Raw genomic sequence first — 21,827 nt, 5'->3', positions numbered from 1 at the left:
CACTCTGATGTGAGATGCAGGCATTACAAGCAGCAGCTTAACCCGCTGTGCCACAATGCCAGCCCCCAAAGCAAAATCTTAATACACATTTACTATTATTGTATTACTGTTGCTAGGTTTTAGAAAGACAAAGTAAAAATATTCAAGGTAACATATCTTAAAAGAGCGTAGAGCTAAGATTTGAAACTACATACTCTAAAGACAGTGGTTAAGGCTTCGTTTCTTTAATTTTGCTAAACTGCATCAAATTTTGTATTAGCCCTTGCACAGTGCTTTTCTCATTGTTGTTATTTTGATAATAGTCAGAGACAATGATACATTAGAATGAATCTTTTAATTCCAAAATAATAAAAATTTACTATTACAAATAACTAAAAGAGGGAAAAACAAAAATCATTTATAATTCTACCTTCCAAAATAACCAGTTACCTTTTCACAGACAGAATCATTTTGTGCATACAATTCTGTGACCTGCTTTATTCACTTTGAAATATATGGTTAACATCTCTACATGTTGAGAAATATTCATTGACAGTTGTCATCCTTCATGTCCTCAGAACATTCCACTGTATGATCAGTCCACTTTATTGACTACTAACTATCTTTTCCATATTGCAAATAATGCTACAGTATACCATCTTGAAAACAAATCTTTGAACATGCTAGTGATCATTTCCTTAAGATAAATTCATAAAAGTGAAACTCTTAGGTCAAAGGGTATCAGCTAGCAGAATTTTGGGTTGGTACATCCCCATCTGCTCAGGAACAAAACTCTTTGGTATAACATAGTCAAAGGAGATGGAAGAAAAACAGCTTTTGTGGCCCTCAGTTATTGTCCAATTTTAAGGCTACACTAAGAATGAAAATTTGGATTGAATGAGATAGTCTATGGAAAGTGTACAGTGCTTTACACATAGTATCAGTAACTAATAGCTGTTAGTGTAATGAAATCAACATCAAACGTCCCATTTATCATCCCAATTCCTTTTACCACTTAGGCCTCCTGTTTCCTTTCTTTGGGTGTGTTTGAAGTCCTGAATCTCATTCAAGTCCTAAAAACAAGGAAAACTTCGGAATGCTGAGAACTGTGAAGTGAAGGAATAGGCCAGGAGTCAGGAGAACTATTACAGTTTTTCCTCCTGAATCCCTTGTGATCTAGGAAGGTCTTTTCTGGACCTCAGGGCTTTGACCTATCATGAGACATGGAATAATATGATTTCCTTAGTATTCCCATTTTAACACTTGATCCTAAGCTTACTTTAACCCAGTAATTTACACTCATACCTCAATTTCCTATATTTTGAATCAAGCTGATTTTCTTCAGGCAATAGTGGACATTCTCAGCGATCCAACTGTGAATTTCTGAGCTTTGGGCAGTCAAGGAAAACATACAAAGATCTGGAAATACTAAAGAAGCTACTTTCTCAATTTTAAGAATCATTTCATTATCCAGCACAGGCCTAATACTGTATTATTCAAATGTCTGGTGTAGTTTAGGAGACTTCAGCAACTACAGGACTCTCCCAAGTCACTCGGGCCATTAACATTTTTAGCAGAAACCACAGCGTACAAAAAAGTCTGGTCATTTCGTTTGGCGCTTACTGATGTCTGTCCTTGTCTTCATTTCTCCATTTACATAGGACATATCTTAGACACCAGGATCTCCTTAAGGTCTCTACATTCCCCGCGGAAGACAGATCACCTTCTTAATACCCTTCAAAGGGTAAGATTCAGTCAAAGGGCCCCCAACTGGTTCTGTTCTTAACCCCTCTAGGCCGAGTACAATGTTTTCCCACTAACGTTGGTCCAAATGGTGTCGGCGGACTTGAGTTGCAAACAAACTACCTCACTTAAAATTTAAGCACAGCACAGCCAGCAGTATTGAAGGAAAGACACTCATTCAACTTTTTGAGTATGCCCTGAAGACCAAGCCAGCCAGGAGGCTAGGGCCACCGCCGGAACCCGACTCGCGTAGGTCGGGCCGCTGGCTACGCGCGCGGCGCCCCCTGGAGGCGGCGGCAGGGCTGGCAGGGCGGCGGTGCGGCGCGGGCGAGCGAGTGCCGTGCGACTCGCCCACGTCCTCCCGCGCGCCGCGCCGCGCCGCACCGCGCCGCGCCGCGCTCCGCCGCGCCGCGCCCCGCCCAGCCTCCGCTGCCTCAGGTCCGACCGTGTCGCCGGGAAGATGCGCCTCAAGAACCAGGTAGCTGCGCCTCGGCGCCCGCCGCACGCCCCCGACGCCCCGCCCACTCGCTGTCACGGGCGCCGGCAGCGGGCAGCCGGCGGCCACGTGGCCGCAACTGGCTTCTGCCTGCGCCTAGCCCTGCCACCCAGACTCCCAGGGAGAGCAGGGCCCCTGTAGGAGGGAGCTGCCCCGGGGGCTCCTGGCCACCCCCTCCGCCGCCCATCTGGCAGCTCTGCCGCTTCAGGGTTCTCCGGTCACACCCCCCGCCGGCCTCCCGAGACTTCCCGCGCCCCTAGAAAGGCAACTGAAACTTGGGTCGGCGCGCGTCCCCTCCCCGCGAGGGGCGCAGCGGCAGTGCCGAGAAGCGGCGACCCCGCGCCACTCCCCTCTGCGCCTTTCCCGAGCGGTCCTCGGGGTGCTGGCCTTGCTGGACCGACTGGTGGCGCCTGGAAGTCCGGGCGGCTTCGGGCGAGCGGAGCCCCAGGGTGCGGGCTCTCGGACGCGGATCCCCTGGGGTCCGTGTGTCTGTTTGACTCTCGCTAATTGTCACTCAGGCAGGACAGCACCCACGCTGCCGGCCCCTATTACAGCCCGCTGTGGACTTGGGAGATTTCTAGATGACTCTGAGAGGCGCTGACTTTGCATTCAACAGTGCTGTTGTGTAGCTGAGGAGAAAGGCTCAGGTGTTGGGTAGGGTGTATTTGTGTGTTGTAATTGTTGTCTCTCTAAGCTGGGGTTGTCATTCGGTAAACATATCCTGTAGTCTGGAGCCTGCTGGAGACTAATTCTTTTCTAAAGAGAGAGAACCTCCCCTCCCCCAGCATATGTTCAGGGACTTGTGGAGACCACAGGCAAACCTGGGGGAGTTACTGCTAGACAACAGCTCCAGGTTTGGGGGGAAATGAGTCACGTTGATTCCCAAGCTGTTAGCCGATAGCGCTCAAGGATGATAATTCTCAATAAAATCTTCTTACTGGAGAATTAAATGCCCGCCTGCGCAGCACAGTTTGTCCTGAGCTCTGTGGGTTCCTGCAAACCTATCCAGAGCCCTTCCCCAAGGGCAGTGTTTTAGCAGAACCCCTTGCAGAGACTGCCTCACATGACTCTCCTGCATTCGTGCACCTTCTTTTTCATATTTTATAATACTTGCAAATTGACACTGAACAAGCTTTAACCTCAGTCATTTCAGAGTAAGTTTGATGTTTTAAGTGAGATGTGAATGGAGTTCCATTCATGAGAGAAGAGTCTGTGTGAAGTGTTTTGTAAATGTGAGTAGGTTGAACTTTAAACACTGAATAAAATTAATGTTCACAGGAATCAAAAGATTCAACCCAGATGTTTGCCTTTGTGTTTCCTTCATAAAGTGACAGCACCGTGCTGCATGGCTCCTCTCCTTGGGGGTCTTGGGTGGGTTGCACAGGGCACTGTGGTTAATAGGGAGCAAGTGGATGGCTGCATTTCTTAAGGTTTTTTTTAAAGCACTAACAAAATCCTTGGGGTTGATGAGGTTGTGTCTTACCCACTTATATTGAAGATTATCTCCCCATTCCCTATTAACTACAGCTGGACATGTGTGAGGGCTTTCCATGCAGGTTTTCAGTTGAAGAGTAGTTGTGAGTAGTCCTCTTTATTTTTAAAATTTTATTTAAAGTATGCAAATTTCATGTATTTCATGTATACAGATTTAGGAACATAGTGATACTTCTCACCCTACCTTCCCTCCCGCCCATGCTCCCACCCTTCCTTCTCCTTCCTCTCCTATTCCTTTTTCATTTTTACAATGATCTACTTTCAGTTTACTTTAACCTCACAAGATTAACCCTACACTAAGTAAAGAATTCAACAAATAGTAAGAAGAAGAAAACAAAAGCACTGTTCTTCAACAGTAGAGACAAGGGACAAGGACTATAAACCATCATTGATGCTCAAAATGTCCATTTCACTCCTATACATTACATTTTTGGTACTCTATTAGTTACCATAGATCAGGAAAACATATGGCATTTGTCTTTTGGGGACTGGTTTATTTTTCTATAAAAGTAATAAAGTAATACTCTTTAATTATTGTTAGTATTAGCCTCTGAAACCTTGGCTTGCTTGTTAAGATATGGTACTTGGGTGTGGCTTGTAATAGGTTGTGTGTTAGCGTGGAGGAAACCTCTCTATTTCTTCTACTTAGTGTGTGTTTGGGTTAACAGAAAACTTAGAGCATTTGTGTAGAGAAAATATACTTCAGCATGAGAGTTTCTGATTCAGATATTCTTAGTTCAAGTCCACCCCACCACTCAGTACTTACGTGACTTTGCGATTACCTGCTTGGTCCTCCCTCTCTTCTCCAGCTGATGAGTATAAAACCAACCTTGCAAAGTTGACAGGGGAATTAAATAGAAAGTCATATATGTACAGAGCTTACCATGTGGGCAGTCAGTAAATACTCATTTTGTTAACAAATGTAAACAGTGGCTGTTACCATCCCTGCTACTGCATCTGTTTAAAAATAGCTACTAATAGTTGGGAAGGAGGATTGTCTGGAAAAGGACATGAGAGAACTCACTGCGGTGATTGAAATCCACTAAATCTTGATTGGAACGTTGACTGCAAGGATGTATCCATTTGCCAAAACTTACCAAACTGAAGCCTTCAGATCTGTGCATTTGATTTCAAGTGCGTTATACCTCGATAAACTTAATTTATAAAAGTTAACCTTCCGAAGTATCAAGTGCATGACTTGAGGGCTCTAATTCACTTCCACAGGGCCCTTTGCATAGGGCATATCTTCTTCATAAATTCATGTTAAGTCATAGGAGTTTTAGAAAGTGCTTTAATTTTTTAGGTTGATGTTAGAGTTGATAGTCCATAGAGAAGAATGATTCTTTGGCTTGTACTAAGATTATATTTAATTTGGAATTTGCTTATGCTATTAGTTTTTATAGTAGCTTTTAAAAAAACCAACTACATTAAAATATTCTGTTTGGCTCAGTAGTGTTCATTTGTGTAATATATCCATCCAGTAAGCATAATTCCTGAAAAGTCATAATGATTTTGCATAACTTTACTTACTACCAATAAATTATTTGCATTAGTATAGTTAGTGAGATATGTAAGCTGCTGTTCACACAGTACCACACACACTGTAAATGCTGATCTTTGTCAGTTGTTATTTTTAATATTGATCTATTTATATTCATCTTTTGTTGAAGTCAGAAATCAATACTATATGAACTTTAATATCAGTTCATTGTAAAGATGCTATGAAAGTTTTTGAAGTAGAAGCAAGCCAGTAATTATTAATATGATGTTTTAAAAATAAAATCTTGCTTATCCAAACATAGTGGACAAAAACTTTAACTTTAGCTCTTGGGAATACAGGTGAAAACTCTGAGGGAAACAAAAACATTTTTGAAAAGCAAAAATACACCCACAAAGATTGTGTGAACTTGTTTGCACAGGCAAGCTCCTTAGAATCTCTCTCAAGCTTTTTATGTTTTTTAATTTTTCTTTATCTTTTAGGTTTGTTTATTTGAGAGGTAGAGTTACAGTCAGAGAGAGGTCTTCCATCCTCTGGTTCACTCCCCAAATGGCTGCAGTGGGCCCGAGCTGAGGCGATCCAAGGCCAGAAGCCAGGAGCTTCTTCCTGGTCTCCATGCAGGTGCTGGGCCCAGGCACTTGAGCCGCCTTCCACTGCCTGGGAAGGCCATAATCAGAAAGCTGGTTAGGAAGAGGAGCAGCTGGGACACAAACTGGCATCCATTTGGGATGCCGGCGCCACAGGTGGAGGCTTAGCCCACTACACCGCAGTGCCAGCCCCTCAAGCTTTTTGATTATGAAGACATATTTCTTTTTTTATTATTATTACTTGACAGGTAAAGTTATAGACAGTAAGAGAGACATAGAGAACGGTCTTCCTTCTGTTGGTTCATTCCCCAAATAGCCGCTACGGCTGGCGCTGCACCGGTCCGAAGCCAGGAGCCAGGTGCTTCTTCCTGGTCTCCCATGCCCTTAGTTTCTCAGCCATGGGAAGCAAATGAGGAGCCTTGCTAGATAGAAGATGACGCATAAGTTTCATGAATTGTTAGTTGGAAATGAGATGTTGGCAAATTATAAAGACCCAAGAAATCAGTTTCAATCTTAAGTAGAAGCAATAATTGTATTAGAATAATGATAATTATTCCTGATTTTGTTGGAAATTTTATTCTTTAAAAGAGTTAAATTATGGCATACTCTATTTTAAAGTGAGAATAATAATGTATTTTAGTGAGATTTCCATCCTTTATGATTAGAACAATCACTAGAATGAACTTTGGCTTCTTTATTTGTTTTGAAAGGCAGAGTTAAAAATGGGGGGGTGGGGATCTTCCATCCTCTGGTTTACACCCCAGTGATTGCCAGGGCCAAAGCCAGAAACCAGGAGCTTCATCTGAGTCTCCTATATGGGTGGCAGGGGCCCAGATGCTTGCGCCCTCTTCTGCTGCTTTCCTAGGTGCATTAGCAGGGAACTGGATGGGAAGCAGAGCAGCCAGAACACAAACAGGTATCCATATGGGATGCCAGAGTCACCGGCAGTGGCTTAACTGAATGAGCTAAAATGCCAGCCCCCAAACTTTGGTTTCTTAAAAGGCAAGATTCAGTTATCTGGAAATTTTACTCAATGTAGAATGACTTATTCACCTATGGTACTACATTAATAAGGCATCTGTTGACATTGATACTTGAGATTTGTTATGGGGAACTGAATTTTTAAAATTGCATTTCTCTTTTGATGCAACCTCATAATGAGATGAATCATACATGGACTATTAGTTTGCTAAGGCTGCCATAACAGATAGCACAGACTGGGTGATTTAAACAACAGATTTTTTTTCCTCACAGTTCTGGAGGCTAGCAGTCCAAGATCAAGGTGTTGGCAGGGTTGTTTTTCTGAGAACTGTTAGGTTGGCTTGTAGATGGCTCTCTTTCCACTGTGTCCTCGTCTCCTCTTCTTTAAGGATACAGTCCTATTGAGTTAGGACCTATTTATATGATATCATTTTACCTCAATTTCCTCTTTAAAGACCCTATTTCAAAATACAGGCCACATTCTGAGATACTGTTGCATAGAGCTTCAACATATGAATTCTGGGACACAATTTTGCCCACAACTCATGATGCAGGTATTTAGTAAAGAGCTGTATTGATGCTTTCCAAGTTGTTGGACATGTAGTATATGAAACAGGTGAGAATTTAACTTTTGTTTTGGAACAGTTCAATTTGTATTTAAATATTGTAGTTCACTGCTATAATGAGAAATCCAGAAGTATTCATCACATACCTACACACACAAACAAAACCCTTTTATATGTGTTGCTGATTACAACTGAAACAGTTAGAGTCATTGTCCACACTGAATTTAACCTGTGATTGGGCCCACTAACAATCTTCCGCATCTTTGTGATACGTAGTCCTCTGGGTTATGGAGGTAGAAAGTTTGATTTGCTGAAAAGAAACCAGTTACCCCTTTGATACTTTCCTACTTAGTTGTTACTTGAGCTCTTTGACCTTTTAGGTGTCTCTGCAACAACATAATTATACTAATGCCTTGATGCATATTTTCTATGTATTCAACCCATGAATAATAGACCCAAATTCGCTGCACAAGTGACCTTTGTACACTCACTCAGAGCCTGGCAGTGGTTTACTCAGATGTACCTGAGCTGCCTACTTCATGGTTTATTCTCTTTACAAGTTGGAAGTTCATTTCGGTTACACATATTCATGAGTCAGAATATGATATTATATCTAAAGAAAACTCTAAATTTGTATTGTACAAAATTTACTCCAAAACATACTATGTGTTACTGTTGTTTTTTGCTTATTTGCACAGGTTCCCAACAACTTGCAAAGTGGCTAGTATTGATGTTACAGCTGCCTCAGAGTTCCCAGTTTGCTTTAGGAATTTTTACATTTTATTAGTGTAAATTAGAGTTTACAGTTATCTATAGTATGCTAATTGTAAACACTGCTTATCAATAGTACCAGCTTGATGCTCAATCTTCTATTTCCTTTAACTGAAATGTTGCAGCTTGTCTATTTAATCTGTGGGAGAAGTATATACCCACCATTGTTTGGGGTTGGATTTCTTCCATTTGCCTTCAGGAAATACTCTCTAGCCTTTTTCCAATCCTTTTTGTGACCTTGGGGCTGACCTTTATAGACTGCATCAATGGGATATGTTACCCTCTTGCTTCTGGAAGGATTAAGCCAACAGGGAAAGGGGAACACTAGGAGGTATCTGAGGCAGAAGGAAAATGCATTTAGGGCATTTGTTCCTTTTCCCTACCAGTTAGCAGTGGCTGTTTGAATGCCAAAGTCTAGGACAGGTCTAGGCTTCTATTGTTTCTAGCCTCAGGGTACTTCATCAGCCCTTGTTGATGTTGCTTCATTAGACCTTACTCACTTTCCCTTTTTGAGGGTGCCCTCTGTTCCCCTTTGAGACCCTTATTGAGACATAGCATTTTGGAAAATGACAACCTAGAAAAGTTTAGTGACCTGCCTAATAATAGTCACCTGGTAAATGACAGAGTAGGAACTTGAATCCTGGTTTTATGACTGAGAGGCATACTCAGTTTTGAATATACTACAAAGGAACCTATCCCAAACCAGTGAATTCTGTTGAAAAATTCTTCTACTTTGGTCCCCAAAGTGTATTATATGTGGATTTATTTATCTCTTAAATGTGGAAGACCCTTTGTAAGGAACAATGTTCTTTTAAAAATACTCCCCAAATACTTTCAGACATGTCATATCTTCAGAAAAGAAGTGTGGAGATAAAATCAGGAATCATTTAGACTACTCATTCATGGTGATGAACATTAGGGACAGTATGAATAGTTAATAACCTGTAATTTCCCTCTTTCATCTTTCTGGTAATCTACTGTAAAATTCTCTTAACTCTTTGTCCTACTTTCTAGTCTCTTTTCTTTCAATTGATCAGCAATACTTAAAATTTTCCCTAAAACATGGATCTGAGCCTGTCATTTCCCTGTTCCCCATTGACCACAGAGTGAATGAAGTTCAATCTTGTCAGTTTGCCATTGCCCATCTATCCTCACCCTTATCTCTAACCTCATTCAGATCCCATTCAAATCCAACACTTGTTCCAGTGTTAACTTATTTGCAGTCAACAAAGCATGCTTCACTTTTGCTTTTGGCTTCCTGCATTTGCTCTTCTTTCTACCTGCATTATCACCATTCTTGGTTCTAGCCCCATTATTTCTTTTTTTTTTTTTTTTTTTTTTTGACAGGCAGAGTGGATAGTGAGAGAGAGAGACACAGAGAAAGGTCTCCCTTTGCCATTGGTTCACCCTCCAATGGCCGCCGCGGCCGACGCACTGCGGCCGGCGCACCGTGCTGATCTGATGGCAGGAGCCAGGAGCCAGGTGCTTTTCCTGGTCTCCCATGGGGTGCAGGGCCCAAGCACCTGGGCCATCCTCCACTGCACTCCCTGGCCACAGCAGAGAGCTGGCCTGGAAGAGGGGCAACCGGGACAGAATCCGGCGCCCCAACCGGGACTAGAACCTGGTGTGCCGGCGCCGCTAGGCAGAGGATTAGCCTAGTGAGCCGCGGCGCCGGCCTCTAGCCCCATTATTTCTTAAGAGAACCACTTATCCTCCAGGCTTCTGTTGGTAAATGTTGTTTGAAGCCTTTTGGACCTCAAAAGCAGAGCTGACAGATTTGGGAAAGAAGCTCAACTTCTTGAGGACAGAAACTGTATCCCTTGAGGACAAAAGGGCTCTGTACTTAGTAGATTATCAACAAGTTCTGTATTAAGCAAGTGACTCGGTTTGTGAGGCTCCTTTAACCAAATCTTTACAAGAATTTTTTAAGATTTATTTATTTATTTTGAATGTCAGACTTACAGAGAGAGAGAGAGGAGAGATCTTCCATCTGCTGGTTTACTCACCAGATAGTCACAAAGGCCAGTGGTAGGCCAGGCCAAAGCCAGGAGCCAGGAACTTCATCTGGTCTCCCATAAGGGTGGCAAGGGCCCAAGCACTTGGGCCATCCTGTGCTGCTTTTCCCAGGAACATTAGCACCTAGATGGATTGCAAGAGTACCTGGGAGATGAACCAGCACCCATATGGGATGCCAGCATTAAGCATCATAGGAGGTAGCTTTGCCCACTATATCACAATGCCCCCCTACAAGAAGAGTTTTGAAATTGTTTTTATTGATTTTAATTAAAACATCAGAAAGTAGGGTGGAGATTAAATAAGGAAATGATGAAAAGGAGTTTCCAAGTAGTCACCACCTGGAGAGCTCCTCAATGAGGAATCCATGCTGTGGAGTCGTGTTTTTGCTGCTGAAGGCCTGAGTGGGACTCTATTCAACTTTGGTCTCTTATCCAGCCTGTGGTTGATTTCTATTATCTTGCTCTACTGCTGTTATACAAGAATTATTTTTTTTTCTTTTGCCCCTGAAGATTTTTGGCCATCTTTGCTCTATGTCTCCAAAAGTTGAGTTCTTTCAGTTCTCACAGGATGAGCTTTTGAACAAATGGTCATCTGGGAAGCAGCAGTTTTGAGGATCTCAGGTCATTGGAACTAGTGTTATGGAAGTACCTGGTGCATGATTGTAATAATAGAAGTCAGACCATGACCACAAGTTTGTCATACGACGAAGAGTTTTTGTACTGTAAATTCTCCCTGTCACTTGCTGAGGAAAGAATGATACCAACTGCTAATACTCTGCTATAATTTCACGGCAAACTACTATGTTGTTTGGGGTCATAGTAGAAGTACAGAGTTCAAGAAACTGGTATACATGGGACAGTCTTTTACATTGAATTAGTGTTTCTGTTACCTTTAAGGGTATGATTTATTCTTTAGGGGATGTAAATTGTTCAAAGCTAGAAAGTTCTTACAATAAGAATTGTAATTGTTAGAATTTCTTTTTGAAAAAAAAGACAAGGGATACCAAATTTTTTTTCCAAATTAAAGTATGCTTGATTTATTTCTTTTCTGATTTTTGAAATGGCAGAATCAGTCAGTCTACAGTGTGAAAGTGATCAGAATAACACACAGTGGTACTAGGCAGAAAAATCTTGAGGAAGTGTCATAGGTCCATACTTCTGCCTTCCTGTGTGCATTTCAATTCCAGTGTCTGATTCCAGACAATCAACTGGATTACTTTAATTAGTGAACATTTGTTGAGTGCCTAGTATGTGCTTAGCAGAATGATATAAACAAAAATTATTGCCCTTGTAGAACTTATATTTTCTTAAATACCATATTTCTCTGATTATAAGATTTCTGAAATAGAAATGTATTTTACAAGAAAATTTTAAAAATTAACTAAAACTTAGTATTGAGTTCTGATGTGATTGTCATTGCCTGTACGTGTGTGAACTTGGTGAAGCTCCTAGAAAGTATCTGTTCAGCTGTCCCCTCAGTTAAATTATTTGTGTTTTGAGGCCTTATATGAAATTGAATTTTAACTTGAATTTGAATCCCTGATTATTTTCTGAAAGGTTAAGAAATAACCAAACGGCACATGAAAAGAAGTGCAACATCATTAGTCATTAGGGAAATGCAAATCAAAACCATGAGAAACCACTTCATACCCACTTGCCTGGTATAATATACGTATGAGAATGTGAAGAACTTGGAATGCACATATATTGCTAATGGGAATGTAAAATGATGTATCTACTGTGGAAAAGTTTGTCAGTTCCTCAGAAAGTAATAGAATTACTGTATGATCCCCACAATACTACTCCTGGATATATACCCAAAAGAAACAGAAACAGGTCTTCAAGCACAAATACTTACCTGTTTGTAGTGGTCCTATTTACAATAGCCAAAAGATGAATGGGTAAACAAGCCGTGTTAAATATGAAAGGACTTCAATTAGTTCAATTTTTCCAAAAAGTTTTTAAACACTGTATACAATGTTATGTTACTCAGCCATGGAAAGGGATAGAGTTACAATACATACTATGATGTAGACAAACCTTCAAAACATGCCAAGTGAGAGAAGGCAGACATAAAAGGTTACATATTGTGATTCAGTTTTTGATATATACAGAGTAGATAAATCCATAGAGTCAGAAGGCAGGCTTGCTGGGGCTAGCAGAGGTAGGGAACTTTTTCTTCCAAAGGCCATTTGGGTATTTATAACATCATTTACAGGTCTTACAAAAATTATCAACTTAAAAATTAGCCTGCTACAAATTTATTGAATTTTGAGGCCTATCGTTACCTTTGCAGGGCCAGACCAAATGATTTTATGGCCCTTATATGGCCTATGGGTCAGACAGTCCCTACCCCTGGGAGGCAGAGGAATGGGAAGAAAGTGCTTAATGAATAAGGGGTATACCTTGGAGTGATGGAAATACTTTGGAACTAGGTAGAGATGGTTATTATACAATAATGTGAACATACTAAGTGCCACTAAACTGTTCATCTTAACATTGTTAACTTTTTGTTACGTAAATTTCACTTCAACAAATTCTTTTTTAGACTATTACACTGTGCTGTAGAATTGAAAGGAAAAGTTATTGGGTTTGCCTGTTGTATACCATTCAGTGCAATTAAAAACAGAATAATTTTTATATCTCTTGATAGAGATTCTAGGATTTCAGAGTTCAGACAGATTGTATGATCTTTTTGTGTGTCACCAAGGAATGGCATTTAGATACCTGACACCGATATGTCAGTAGCTTGACTTCCAATAGGAACTGTGTGATTTTTCAGGATACGTAAATGTAACATAGTTGTTTGCATTCCTTTTCCTCTCAGCACCTCCCAGTACATAAATATACCCCACTTAGGAATCATGAGTAGTGTCAACTTTTGCAATCAATTCATAGAGTATTGGCAGCAGAGTTTCAACTTGCCTGTGGTAGGTGGATCCAGGACCAAGATCCAGAACATTCACTAAAGATTTTGTGAAGCAGTCTTCCGCTGTATCATGTGGAAGAGGACTTGGACAGGCTGTAACTAAGAGTCCACAAGACTGGGGCTCTGTCCTAACTGCTGTATTGCTACCAGTATGATCCTACTTGTAGGAATACTGTCTTTAAAAAAAAAAAAAAAAAGATTTATTTGTATTTATTTGAAAGTCAGAGAGAGGAGAGTCAGAGAGAGAGAGAGAGAGAGAGAGAGAGAGAGAGAGAAAGGTCTTCTATCCAGTGGTTCACTCCCCAATTGGCTGCAACAGCTGGAGCTGTGCCAATCCAAAGCCAGGAGCCAGGAGCTTCTTCCAGGTCTCCTACATGTGTGCAGGGGCCCAAGGACTTGGGCCATCTTCTACTGCTTTCCCAGGCCATAGCAGGGAGCTGGATCAGAAGTGGAGCAGCCAGGACATGAATTGGTGCCCATATGGGAAGCCCAGAAGAAGCTCCTGGCTCCTGGCTCCTGGCTTCAGATCAGCCCAGCTCCGGCAGTTGCAGCCATGTGGGGAGTGAACCAGTGGATGGAAAAATTTTCTCTCTGCCTTTCTCTCTCTCTCTCTGTAACTCTACTTCTCAAATGAATAAATAAAATAAAATAAAAAAAAACTGAGTAGCCAAATGCAGAAGAGACCTTGATTTTTTTTTGTTAATTCTTGAGATTGTAATATCAATACTAAAATATCAAAGACACCAAGTTTATCAGTATGGATTTTAAAAAAAAGAGTTCTTGTGATGCTCTGCTTAATTGTCAATACCAAAAGAGATAAGGAAGATATTTGCATAATAACTTAGGTTTGGAGACCGGCGTTTTGGTGTAGCAGGTTAATCAGCCACCTGCAGTGCCAGCATCCCATATGGGCATTGGTTGGAAACCCAGCTGCTCCACTTCCAGTCCAGCTCCCTGCTAGTGTGCCTAGGAAAGCGTCTCCTTCTCACCCTCTCTCTATATAACTCTGCCTTCCAAATAAATAAAACTAAAATACAAAAATAACTTACATTTGTTCATAAAATGATATACAGATTTCATTTTCAAGATCTGAATTTTAGCCAGACATATAGTAGTCATTTTCTTTGGGATTTTTTTTAACCTGAATATCTTTAGGCAGAATTTGTACTCTGCAGATAGGCTACAGAGACCATGGGCCTTTTTACTCCATTTTATATAACTCAGGTCAGTTTACACATTCATATTCCCTTTATAAACCCTGTGATCATTAAGTTTGTAATGCAAACATGGACTCAACATTTGAGGTTGTATGTAATTCATTTAGATAATTCACAGTAAAACCAAATACTTTAACAGTATAAAGGTTCCAGGCACTGTTTAAAGTGTCTTATCTGTATTAACTAATGTAAGTCTCACAACCTGGTTAAGTGGTGTGGCCCCCATGGAGGGACAATGTTTAAATCTCCCTTCAAGAGAAAACTCAAATTTATCTGCAAAGAGTGCAGTAGGATGACTGCTGTCAGCTGCATTGCCTTTAGACCATGTGTTTCCTGGGCAGCCCAGCCCAAGCCAATGACTGAGCCCGAGGTTGGGGTGCTAGGGTTTGGCCATTTCTCAACAATGTGGATACTCCTCTACTGAAAAATCTCTACTCCTCATTGAGTTGACCAAGCTTTTATCTGATCTGCATTGTGGTCTGAGACACTCCTTCTCCATTTCTGTTTTTTATGCCCAGTAAACTAATCTCTTGCACTCCTACCTCTGTCCCAGTCCTGGCTTGTATGAGGGTGTAACTGACACAAGTAGCTACTATTATTATCCTCGTTTTACAGATGAGGGAATGGGGACACAGAAATGGTTCAAGGTCTAGTAGCCAAATGAATTTCAGTGTTCCTTAACTATTCTGGAATGTTGCCTCCCCATTTTTACATTTTTTTTCATCCAGTTAAATATCCTTTGTGTGTCGGGAATTCTGCTGAGTGCTAGGAGTACATCTGATCTCAAGGAGTCCAAAATCTTGTGGAGGATACAAGGAGAATAAGCAAACTGCTTCAGTGTTAGCTGTAAGTACCTTTAGGAGATGCACACAGGTGCCATTGTAATCCAGAGGAAAGGAACCTCTGTTATGTCATTTCTCACTTCTTCTGCTCTTGGCATGGACCACCTTGCCCATGGCATTGTGTTCATCTGGTATGGCTGTTACATCCTTTGACCTCTCAAATTGAGTTGGGCATTATTATCCCTTTATTCTTGGGGAGAGCTCCTGCCCTTAATGGACCACGTGCATCTTAGTTGAAGTTTGCCAGCCTGTCTCCTGCTTTCCTGTGTTCCCAGTGCCACATTTTTTAAAAATATTTTTTTAAATTTTATTTAAGGTGTACAAATTGCATGTTCTTCCTCCTCTCCTATTCTCATTCATAGTTTTTACAAAGATCTATTTTCAGTTAACTTTATACTTATAAGATTAACCCTACAGTAAGTAAAGAGTTCAACAAATAGTTTGAAGAAAGAAATACTACCTGGCTACTAGAAGGGGCATACGAAGTGTTTGTTCAGTCAATCAGTGAGAAGAATCATTTGTGTGCTTGGACTGTTAACTCCCAAATGTAGAGCCCTCCAAAGTGTGAGTAGAAAATACATTTGGAAGAGAATGTACAAGAGAGGAATGGTGTGGTAAATAAATTTTACCTTTGTCTTGGGAGGTTCTCACTGTATTTCCTTCCTACTGTCATCAGCAGATGTGGATTCAGGAATGTTTTCTTGCCCTTTTAAAATTTAGTACAAGAGTAGGAGTTTGGCACAGGAGTTAAAACAGCACTTGTGCTGCCCACATCCCATATTGGAAAGCCTAGGTTTGAGTCTCAACTCCACTCCTGATTGCAGCTTCCTTTTCATGTGTGCCCTGGGAGGCAGCAGGTGATGTTCCAAGTAGTTGGGGTGCTGCTATCCATGTGGGAGACCCAGATTGAGTTCCTAGCTTCTGGCTTCAGTCTGGCTTAACCCTACCTTTTGTGAGTAATTTGGGAAGTAAATCAGGGGATATGAGATCTCCATCTCTGACTCTCCTGCCTTTCAAATAAATAAATAAGCATTTTTTAAATTTTAAAATTTTTGATTCAAACATGTACAAATGCTTTTTATCTTATTTTTTCATATTTCTAATAATAAATATGTCAAGCTGGTGTTTTCATCTGTACATGCATTTGATTACTCACTCTACCAACATATATTCAGGGAGTGCCCCCCACCATGTTCCAGAGGCATTCTACGTACTGTTCCCATAGTGGTGAATGATAAACATAGGCTGTGTCCTCAAGGAGCTTTTATCTTGGCAGGATAATTAGGTTCTAAACAAACGTGACATAAACGTCTTCTCAGATTGAAGGTGAGGTTACTTTAAATATTTGTCACCATGTCTAGTGGATCTATTTTCTCACACCTGCCAAATGGCATGCTTTTCTTTTCTTATGTGTCTTTGGGCATCCTCAAGGGCCATTTTGTTCTTGAAAATGAAATAATGCATATTATAACATATGCTTTGAGTAAATTCTTTATAAATGATGGATATGATGACAATGATGATGATGATGTCCTGCTACTCACTTTTGCCTTTCTTCTCTCATGCCTCCTATCACAGTATTTCCTGACCATTTTCTATTATTGTTCTACTTGTTGCTTTAATTTTTTTAGAGAAGTAGAAAGAGACAAAAAGAGCTCCCAACAACTGGTTCACTCCTCAAATGCCAGGAGTTTGGGACTGAGAACTCAATCCATACCTCACACGTGGGTGACAGGAATTCAATTACTTGAGTCATCACCACTGCCAGAACCAGGAATTGAACCCAGGCACTCTGATGTGGGACACAGGCATCCCAAGTAGCATCTTAACCATTAGGCCAAATGCTCTACCCCTACTTGTTACCTTAAAGCTGCCTGTATCATTGCACTGTGCTGCAGCCACATTTGGAATCACCTATATGATGTGACCTGTTGGTTTCCTGGCTTCCTCCATGGCTACTGTCTCCAGACTTACTAACCATGTTTTTCCTCCCAAGACCTCTTGGATCCTATGCTTTGTCTCATTCCTGCCACTTGAAAATTGTTGCCAATTTTTTTCTCCATAAATCTTTGGTACTACCTTTTTCTAGTTATTAGTGAAGCATTTTCTTTTTTATCCTGCTTTAGTGGAGACCCCATAGCATTGTGTCTTGGGGGGGGGTCTTATTGACAATATTTTTTTCATTTTATCACACAACCTTCCTCTTCTCCAGCTGTTAAACTGGCTTTCAATTAGGCCCTTGTACTGTACCTGGAACCAGGAATCCCATCCAACTCAGACCAACTGTCCCAGCCTCCTTCCTTATTTATGATGCTTCCTCCACGCCTGCAGTCATTCCTGTTTTCCCTCTTTTCAACTGGAAGTGGCATTTAAACTAACAGATGAAGGAAAACCATGAATTAGCTAGTGGAAGAGAAGAGGAAAGATTGGGTAGGGTGCATAGAGCAGATGGGAGATCCAGTAGAAAGAATATCCTTGCAAAGTCCCAGAGGCCAGGAGCAGCATGAGTGTGTGATAGAGGAAGGTGTACTGAGACCCTGCAAGCATTGCAGTGTGGCTGGCACATGGTAGAGTGCAAGGGCTTAGGTGGCAAAGGTACCTCTGGGAAGTAGCTTGTGTTAGAACAAGGAAGATCTTTCCTAGATTCTAAGAATAGAAAGAAAATAATCTGGGAATGAAAATAGTTGGATTAGGGCCAGTGCTGTGGCACAGCAGGTTAACACCCTGGCCTGAAGCACGGTATCCCATATGGGTGCCAGTTCGAGACCCGGCTGTTCCACTTCCTGTCCAACTCTCTGCTATGGCCAGGGAAAGCAGTGGAGGATGGCCCAAGTCCTTGGGCCCCGCACCCGTGTGGGAGACCCAGAAGAGACTCCTGGCTCCTGGCTTCGGATCAGCACAGCTCCAGCCATTTCAACCAATTTGGGGAGTGAACCATTGATGGAAGACCTCTCCTCTCTCTCTGCCTCTCCTCTCTCTGTGTAACTCTGACTCTCAAATAAATAAATAAATCTTTTTTAAAAAAAGAAAATAGTTGGATTTACTGAAGTGTAGGTATTTACTCTTAGCTAATTTTTCCCTAGCCCCCAAAGGCTGGAATACAGATACTGATACTTTGTATATATTATGCATAACTTGCTTTTCTTCTTGGTTCTCTTCTCGGTTTTTTTTTTTTTTTAAATTCTTACTGTCCATTTTCTGGATATGTTGATTGATGCGACTTAGTGGTTGCTTCGAGTTTCCAGGATCTAGCTGTTAGCCCTGTCGATTTATGGATATGTTGGACTCTCTGATGAATCCTTTTTGCATATATACAAGGCATCAGCCCTGTTCAAACCCACCAGATTTAAATAGTCCCCACATGAGTATCTTGAAGACAAAATCACCATGACAACCATTCAACAAGAATCATATACCTAAGGAAACAGAAGACTGTGTTCCTACAGGGAGTCTCTCATACTGTGTCCTTCTTGCTAGGCAGATCCAGCCCAGGTTTCTCTCACTGTCTTTGAACTCCGGAATCTGGCTGCTTTTTCCATTAATTTGACAGGTAGTAAGGTACTCTCTTACATTTCATTTTTATTATATTGTTCAACTTCTGTGTATTCCAGTCTTGTATCCCCAGCTAGTAGGAGTTCCTTGAGGATAGGGTTTAACTGCTTTGAAGGATCCCCGACAAGGGCCAGTCCAGTGCTGGGAGACATAAGGGATATTTGATATATGTTTGCTAACTGAAACAGCTGATGGGAAATTAAGCTGAAGGAAAATATGAAGAACTTGGAGTTGGTTCAGAAGAGCAGATAGGGGGCATGGGAGTAGGCTCTGGAGTTATCATATCTGGAGTTACAGCCCAGTGATGCTGCTCACAGGCTCTGTGTCTGAGGGAAGTGGCTTAGTCTCCCTGAATCTCACCTTCTTTACCTTTGTATCTCTCCTCTGTAAAACAGAAGTGTTAGTGGAGACTCCAAAGGTTGTTATAAGGGTCAAAATAGATTCTTACTTATTTATGATGCTTCTTACTGTTATTGTGCATGGAAATTGCCCTTTGAGTTAGAATAATCAGACACACCAGGAAAGACTGGGACAGATTATTTATCTTAGAGAAGACTGGAAAAAAGAGAGTGTTTGTTCGATTAAGTGCTTCTCTGAAGTTGCACTTCCTGATTTGAATTTTGGTGCCATTATTAGCTAGCTGTGCAATGAAGTTTGGTCCTATTGTTTGCTAGCTATGTAACAATGGGGCAAGTTAGCTTAAACCTTATGCAACAGAGTTTATCTGTTGTTTATTGTTCTTGAGTCTTATACAGATCTCTGAGCTCACTCATTCATTCACTGTCAATTCTGGAAATGGTAGGCAGTTTTGCTGTTCTTGACTGGGCTCTCTCACATGTGTGGGAGTTGGTGAACTATAAGCTATTCTAGGATGACCTTGACTGGACTCACTGGGCTGTCTTCCATGTGGTCTCTTTTTCTCCAGGACAACCAGGGCTGGGCAGTGTTCCAAAAGAGAGAATGAAAGTAAACAAGAACCAACACATGTGTTATTTCTATTGTATCCTATTGGCCAAAGTAGATCACAAGGTCACCCAGATAGAGTGATGAGGGAATAGATTATATCTCTCTGTAAGAAGATCTGCAAAGTCACATTGCAAAGGGAATGACTACAAAGAGAGATGAAGATTGTGGCCAATGTTACAGTTGATATTCTATACCAGCTTAAAGTTGCTTCTAGAAATAATAGAAACAAATATTTGTATCATGGTTTATTGATTACAAAGACCGTTTGCCTGAGACTTTGGGTTAAGTATTTTTGAGCCTATACAATATGCTAGATACTATCTTAGGCACTTATTTCTTTTGAAACTTTTTCTTGCCCTTTCAATATATACTGATTGCCAACATTTTGAGTAGTAAGCTTTTCTCTTAAGTCTATTGCTCTATTGATTCTTCAAGGGTCATGTTATTTATTTCCATGGTTTCATGTTCTAGTTATGTGCAGAGACATCGATACTCCCACCTAAACCTCCCAGAGCTTTGTTCTTCTTTATCTAACTGCCTCTTGGCCAGCTCCTCATCATTATCACATGGCAAACTCAGCATGCCCAGATGTATAACCAGATGTGCTATTATTTTAAAATATAATTAGACTAAGAATTTACAGAGTTAAAATCCTATGAAAGTACAAAGTGCATGGAATAATTGCTTGACTTTTCTATGGCCTTTATGTATGACCTTTAATCACTTGAAGTTTTAGAGACAATGAAGATGCCTTTCTGTAATTGAGATTCTTAGAAAAATATTCTCTGGACAAAGGCATTGCCTTAATCTTAGGTCTATAGGTAGGGTCCTGAATGTAGATTGCAAAGATAAGGAACTTAGGAAATTTCAGAATTTTTATTTAGGGTTTTAGTGATGCTAAAATAGCATGTCCCATTTTTCCTTTTCCTTCAAACTGTCTCATTGATGTAACATGAAACCAAATAGAACAGTGCCGAACAGCTTGAAAGAGTGAATATCATGTGTTGAAAAGGAATATCACAGTATCACCTGATAAAAATAGCTTGTACCCACAGCAAGCAGAGATTGGTGTGCTCTAGAAGAGTGCATGTTTTTTAAAGGTATTCTTCATCCCACTCCAATAAATTGATAGGAATTTGAAAAAGCCCTTCTAATAAGAGATTGATGGATAGGAGAAAAGGAATCTTTATGCTGGTGATCAGGTCATTAGTTCTTAAAAAGAAGCAAAGGAAATGTAGTTAAAATGCCAGATTGCTTTTCCTTATTCAAATATAGTCATATTCTTTGTCAAAAATGTGAAGCCTGAAGAGGAACAAGTAAGGAACCATGTCATTTATTTATCCAACAGGCCTTAATAGAAGACCACAACATGTATTCATTTAGTACACATTAATTAGAAAATGTTCTACTGTGAGTGTCCAAAGGATACAAAGGTGAAATAGATAAGAAATTTCCAACCATGTAAAGAAGACAAATATAAATATGTAAATAAATATTACTGTATCGAAAGGGACAGATATAGTCAGAAAGACATAGATAAAGTGGATATGGAGTTTGAATGTTCTGTCATTTATTCTAACAAAAAAAAAAATTGATTGAGTGCCTACTGCATCCAGGCACTGTAGTAGTTGCTGAGGACACAGCTTACATTCCAGCAGAGTATATCCATACCAGGCCAATAAGCCATTAAATAAAAATAATTCAGTTTCAGGACATCATTAGATGCTATAAAGAAAATAAAGTACGTTAAAGGCAATAGACTAAGGGAAGTTGTTTTAGGTGGGTGTCCAGGAATGCAGGGAGATGCAGAAATGAAGGTCTTCCTGTAAGAAAATGCTAGATATATACATGGGAGAACAAGGAAATGTTTGGTAAAAAGAAATATGCTTTGACTGCTTTGGGGGTGGGTGAAGGAATAACATTAGAAAGTTGGAAAACTTCGCATCATTTTTTTTTTAAAGTTTCTCAAGAGACAGCAGTACCAAGCCAGGACTAGTGGCTGGAGGTTTCAGAGGTGATAGTTCATGCTAATAGTAGAATATAGAAGAGCTTCTGGCACTGTGTTTAAAAAAAAGATAGTGAACTCTATAGGGGCACAGGAGTGATGTGTTTGTCATCTCCATGTCCCTGTCGCCTGTCACAGTGTCTAGCACATAATAGGTAATAGGATTATTACACTGAAAGTTACTTT

The 21,827-nt window shown here is 40.7% G+C and overlaps 2 protein-coding genes across 2 annotated transcripts in view; one reads left to right on the top strand and one right to left on the bottom strand.

Annotated features, from left to right (window-relative positions):
- Positions 1–2,029, bottom strand: part of LOC100353437 (AGBL carboxypeptidase 4) — a 1,500,799-nt gene extending 1,498,770 nt beyond the window's left edge. The window contains exon 1 of the mRNA XM_089300713.1: positions 1,897–2,029. Within this exon, the coding sequence (XP_089156839.1) occupies positions 1,897–1,900 (4 nt within the window). The 5' untranslated portion in view covers positions 1,901–2,029. The remainder of the gene's footprint in view (positions 1–1,896) is intronic.
- Positions 2,030–2,068: 39 nt separating this feature from the next.
- ELAVL4 (ELAV like RNA binding protein 4) overlaps positions 2,069–21,827 on the top strand; it is a 169,427-nt gene continuing 149,668 nt past the window's right edge. The window contains exon 1 of the mRNA XM_008265276.5: positions 2,069–2,200. Within this exon, the coding sequence (XP_008263498.1) occupies positions 2,183–2,200 (18 nt within the window). The 5' untranslated portion in view covers positions 2,069–2,182. The remainder of the gene's footprint in view (positions 2,201–21,827) is intronic.

This window comes from Oryctolagus cuniculus, chromosome 7 (assembly GCF_051225735.1).
Source record: "Oryctolagus cuniculus isolate XC-2025 breed Fujian yellow rabbit chromosome 7, ASM5122573v1, whole genome shotgun sequence".
In the NCBI taxonomy this organism is placed as follows: Eukaryota; Metazoa; Chordata; class Mammalia; order Lagomorpha; family Leporidae; genus Oryctolagus; species Oryctolagus cuniculus.
The sequence above is the reverse complement of the archived record's forward strand: the minus strand, read 5'-3'. Positions and strand labels throughout refer to the sequence as shown.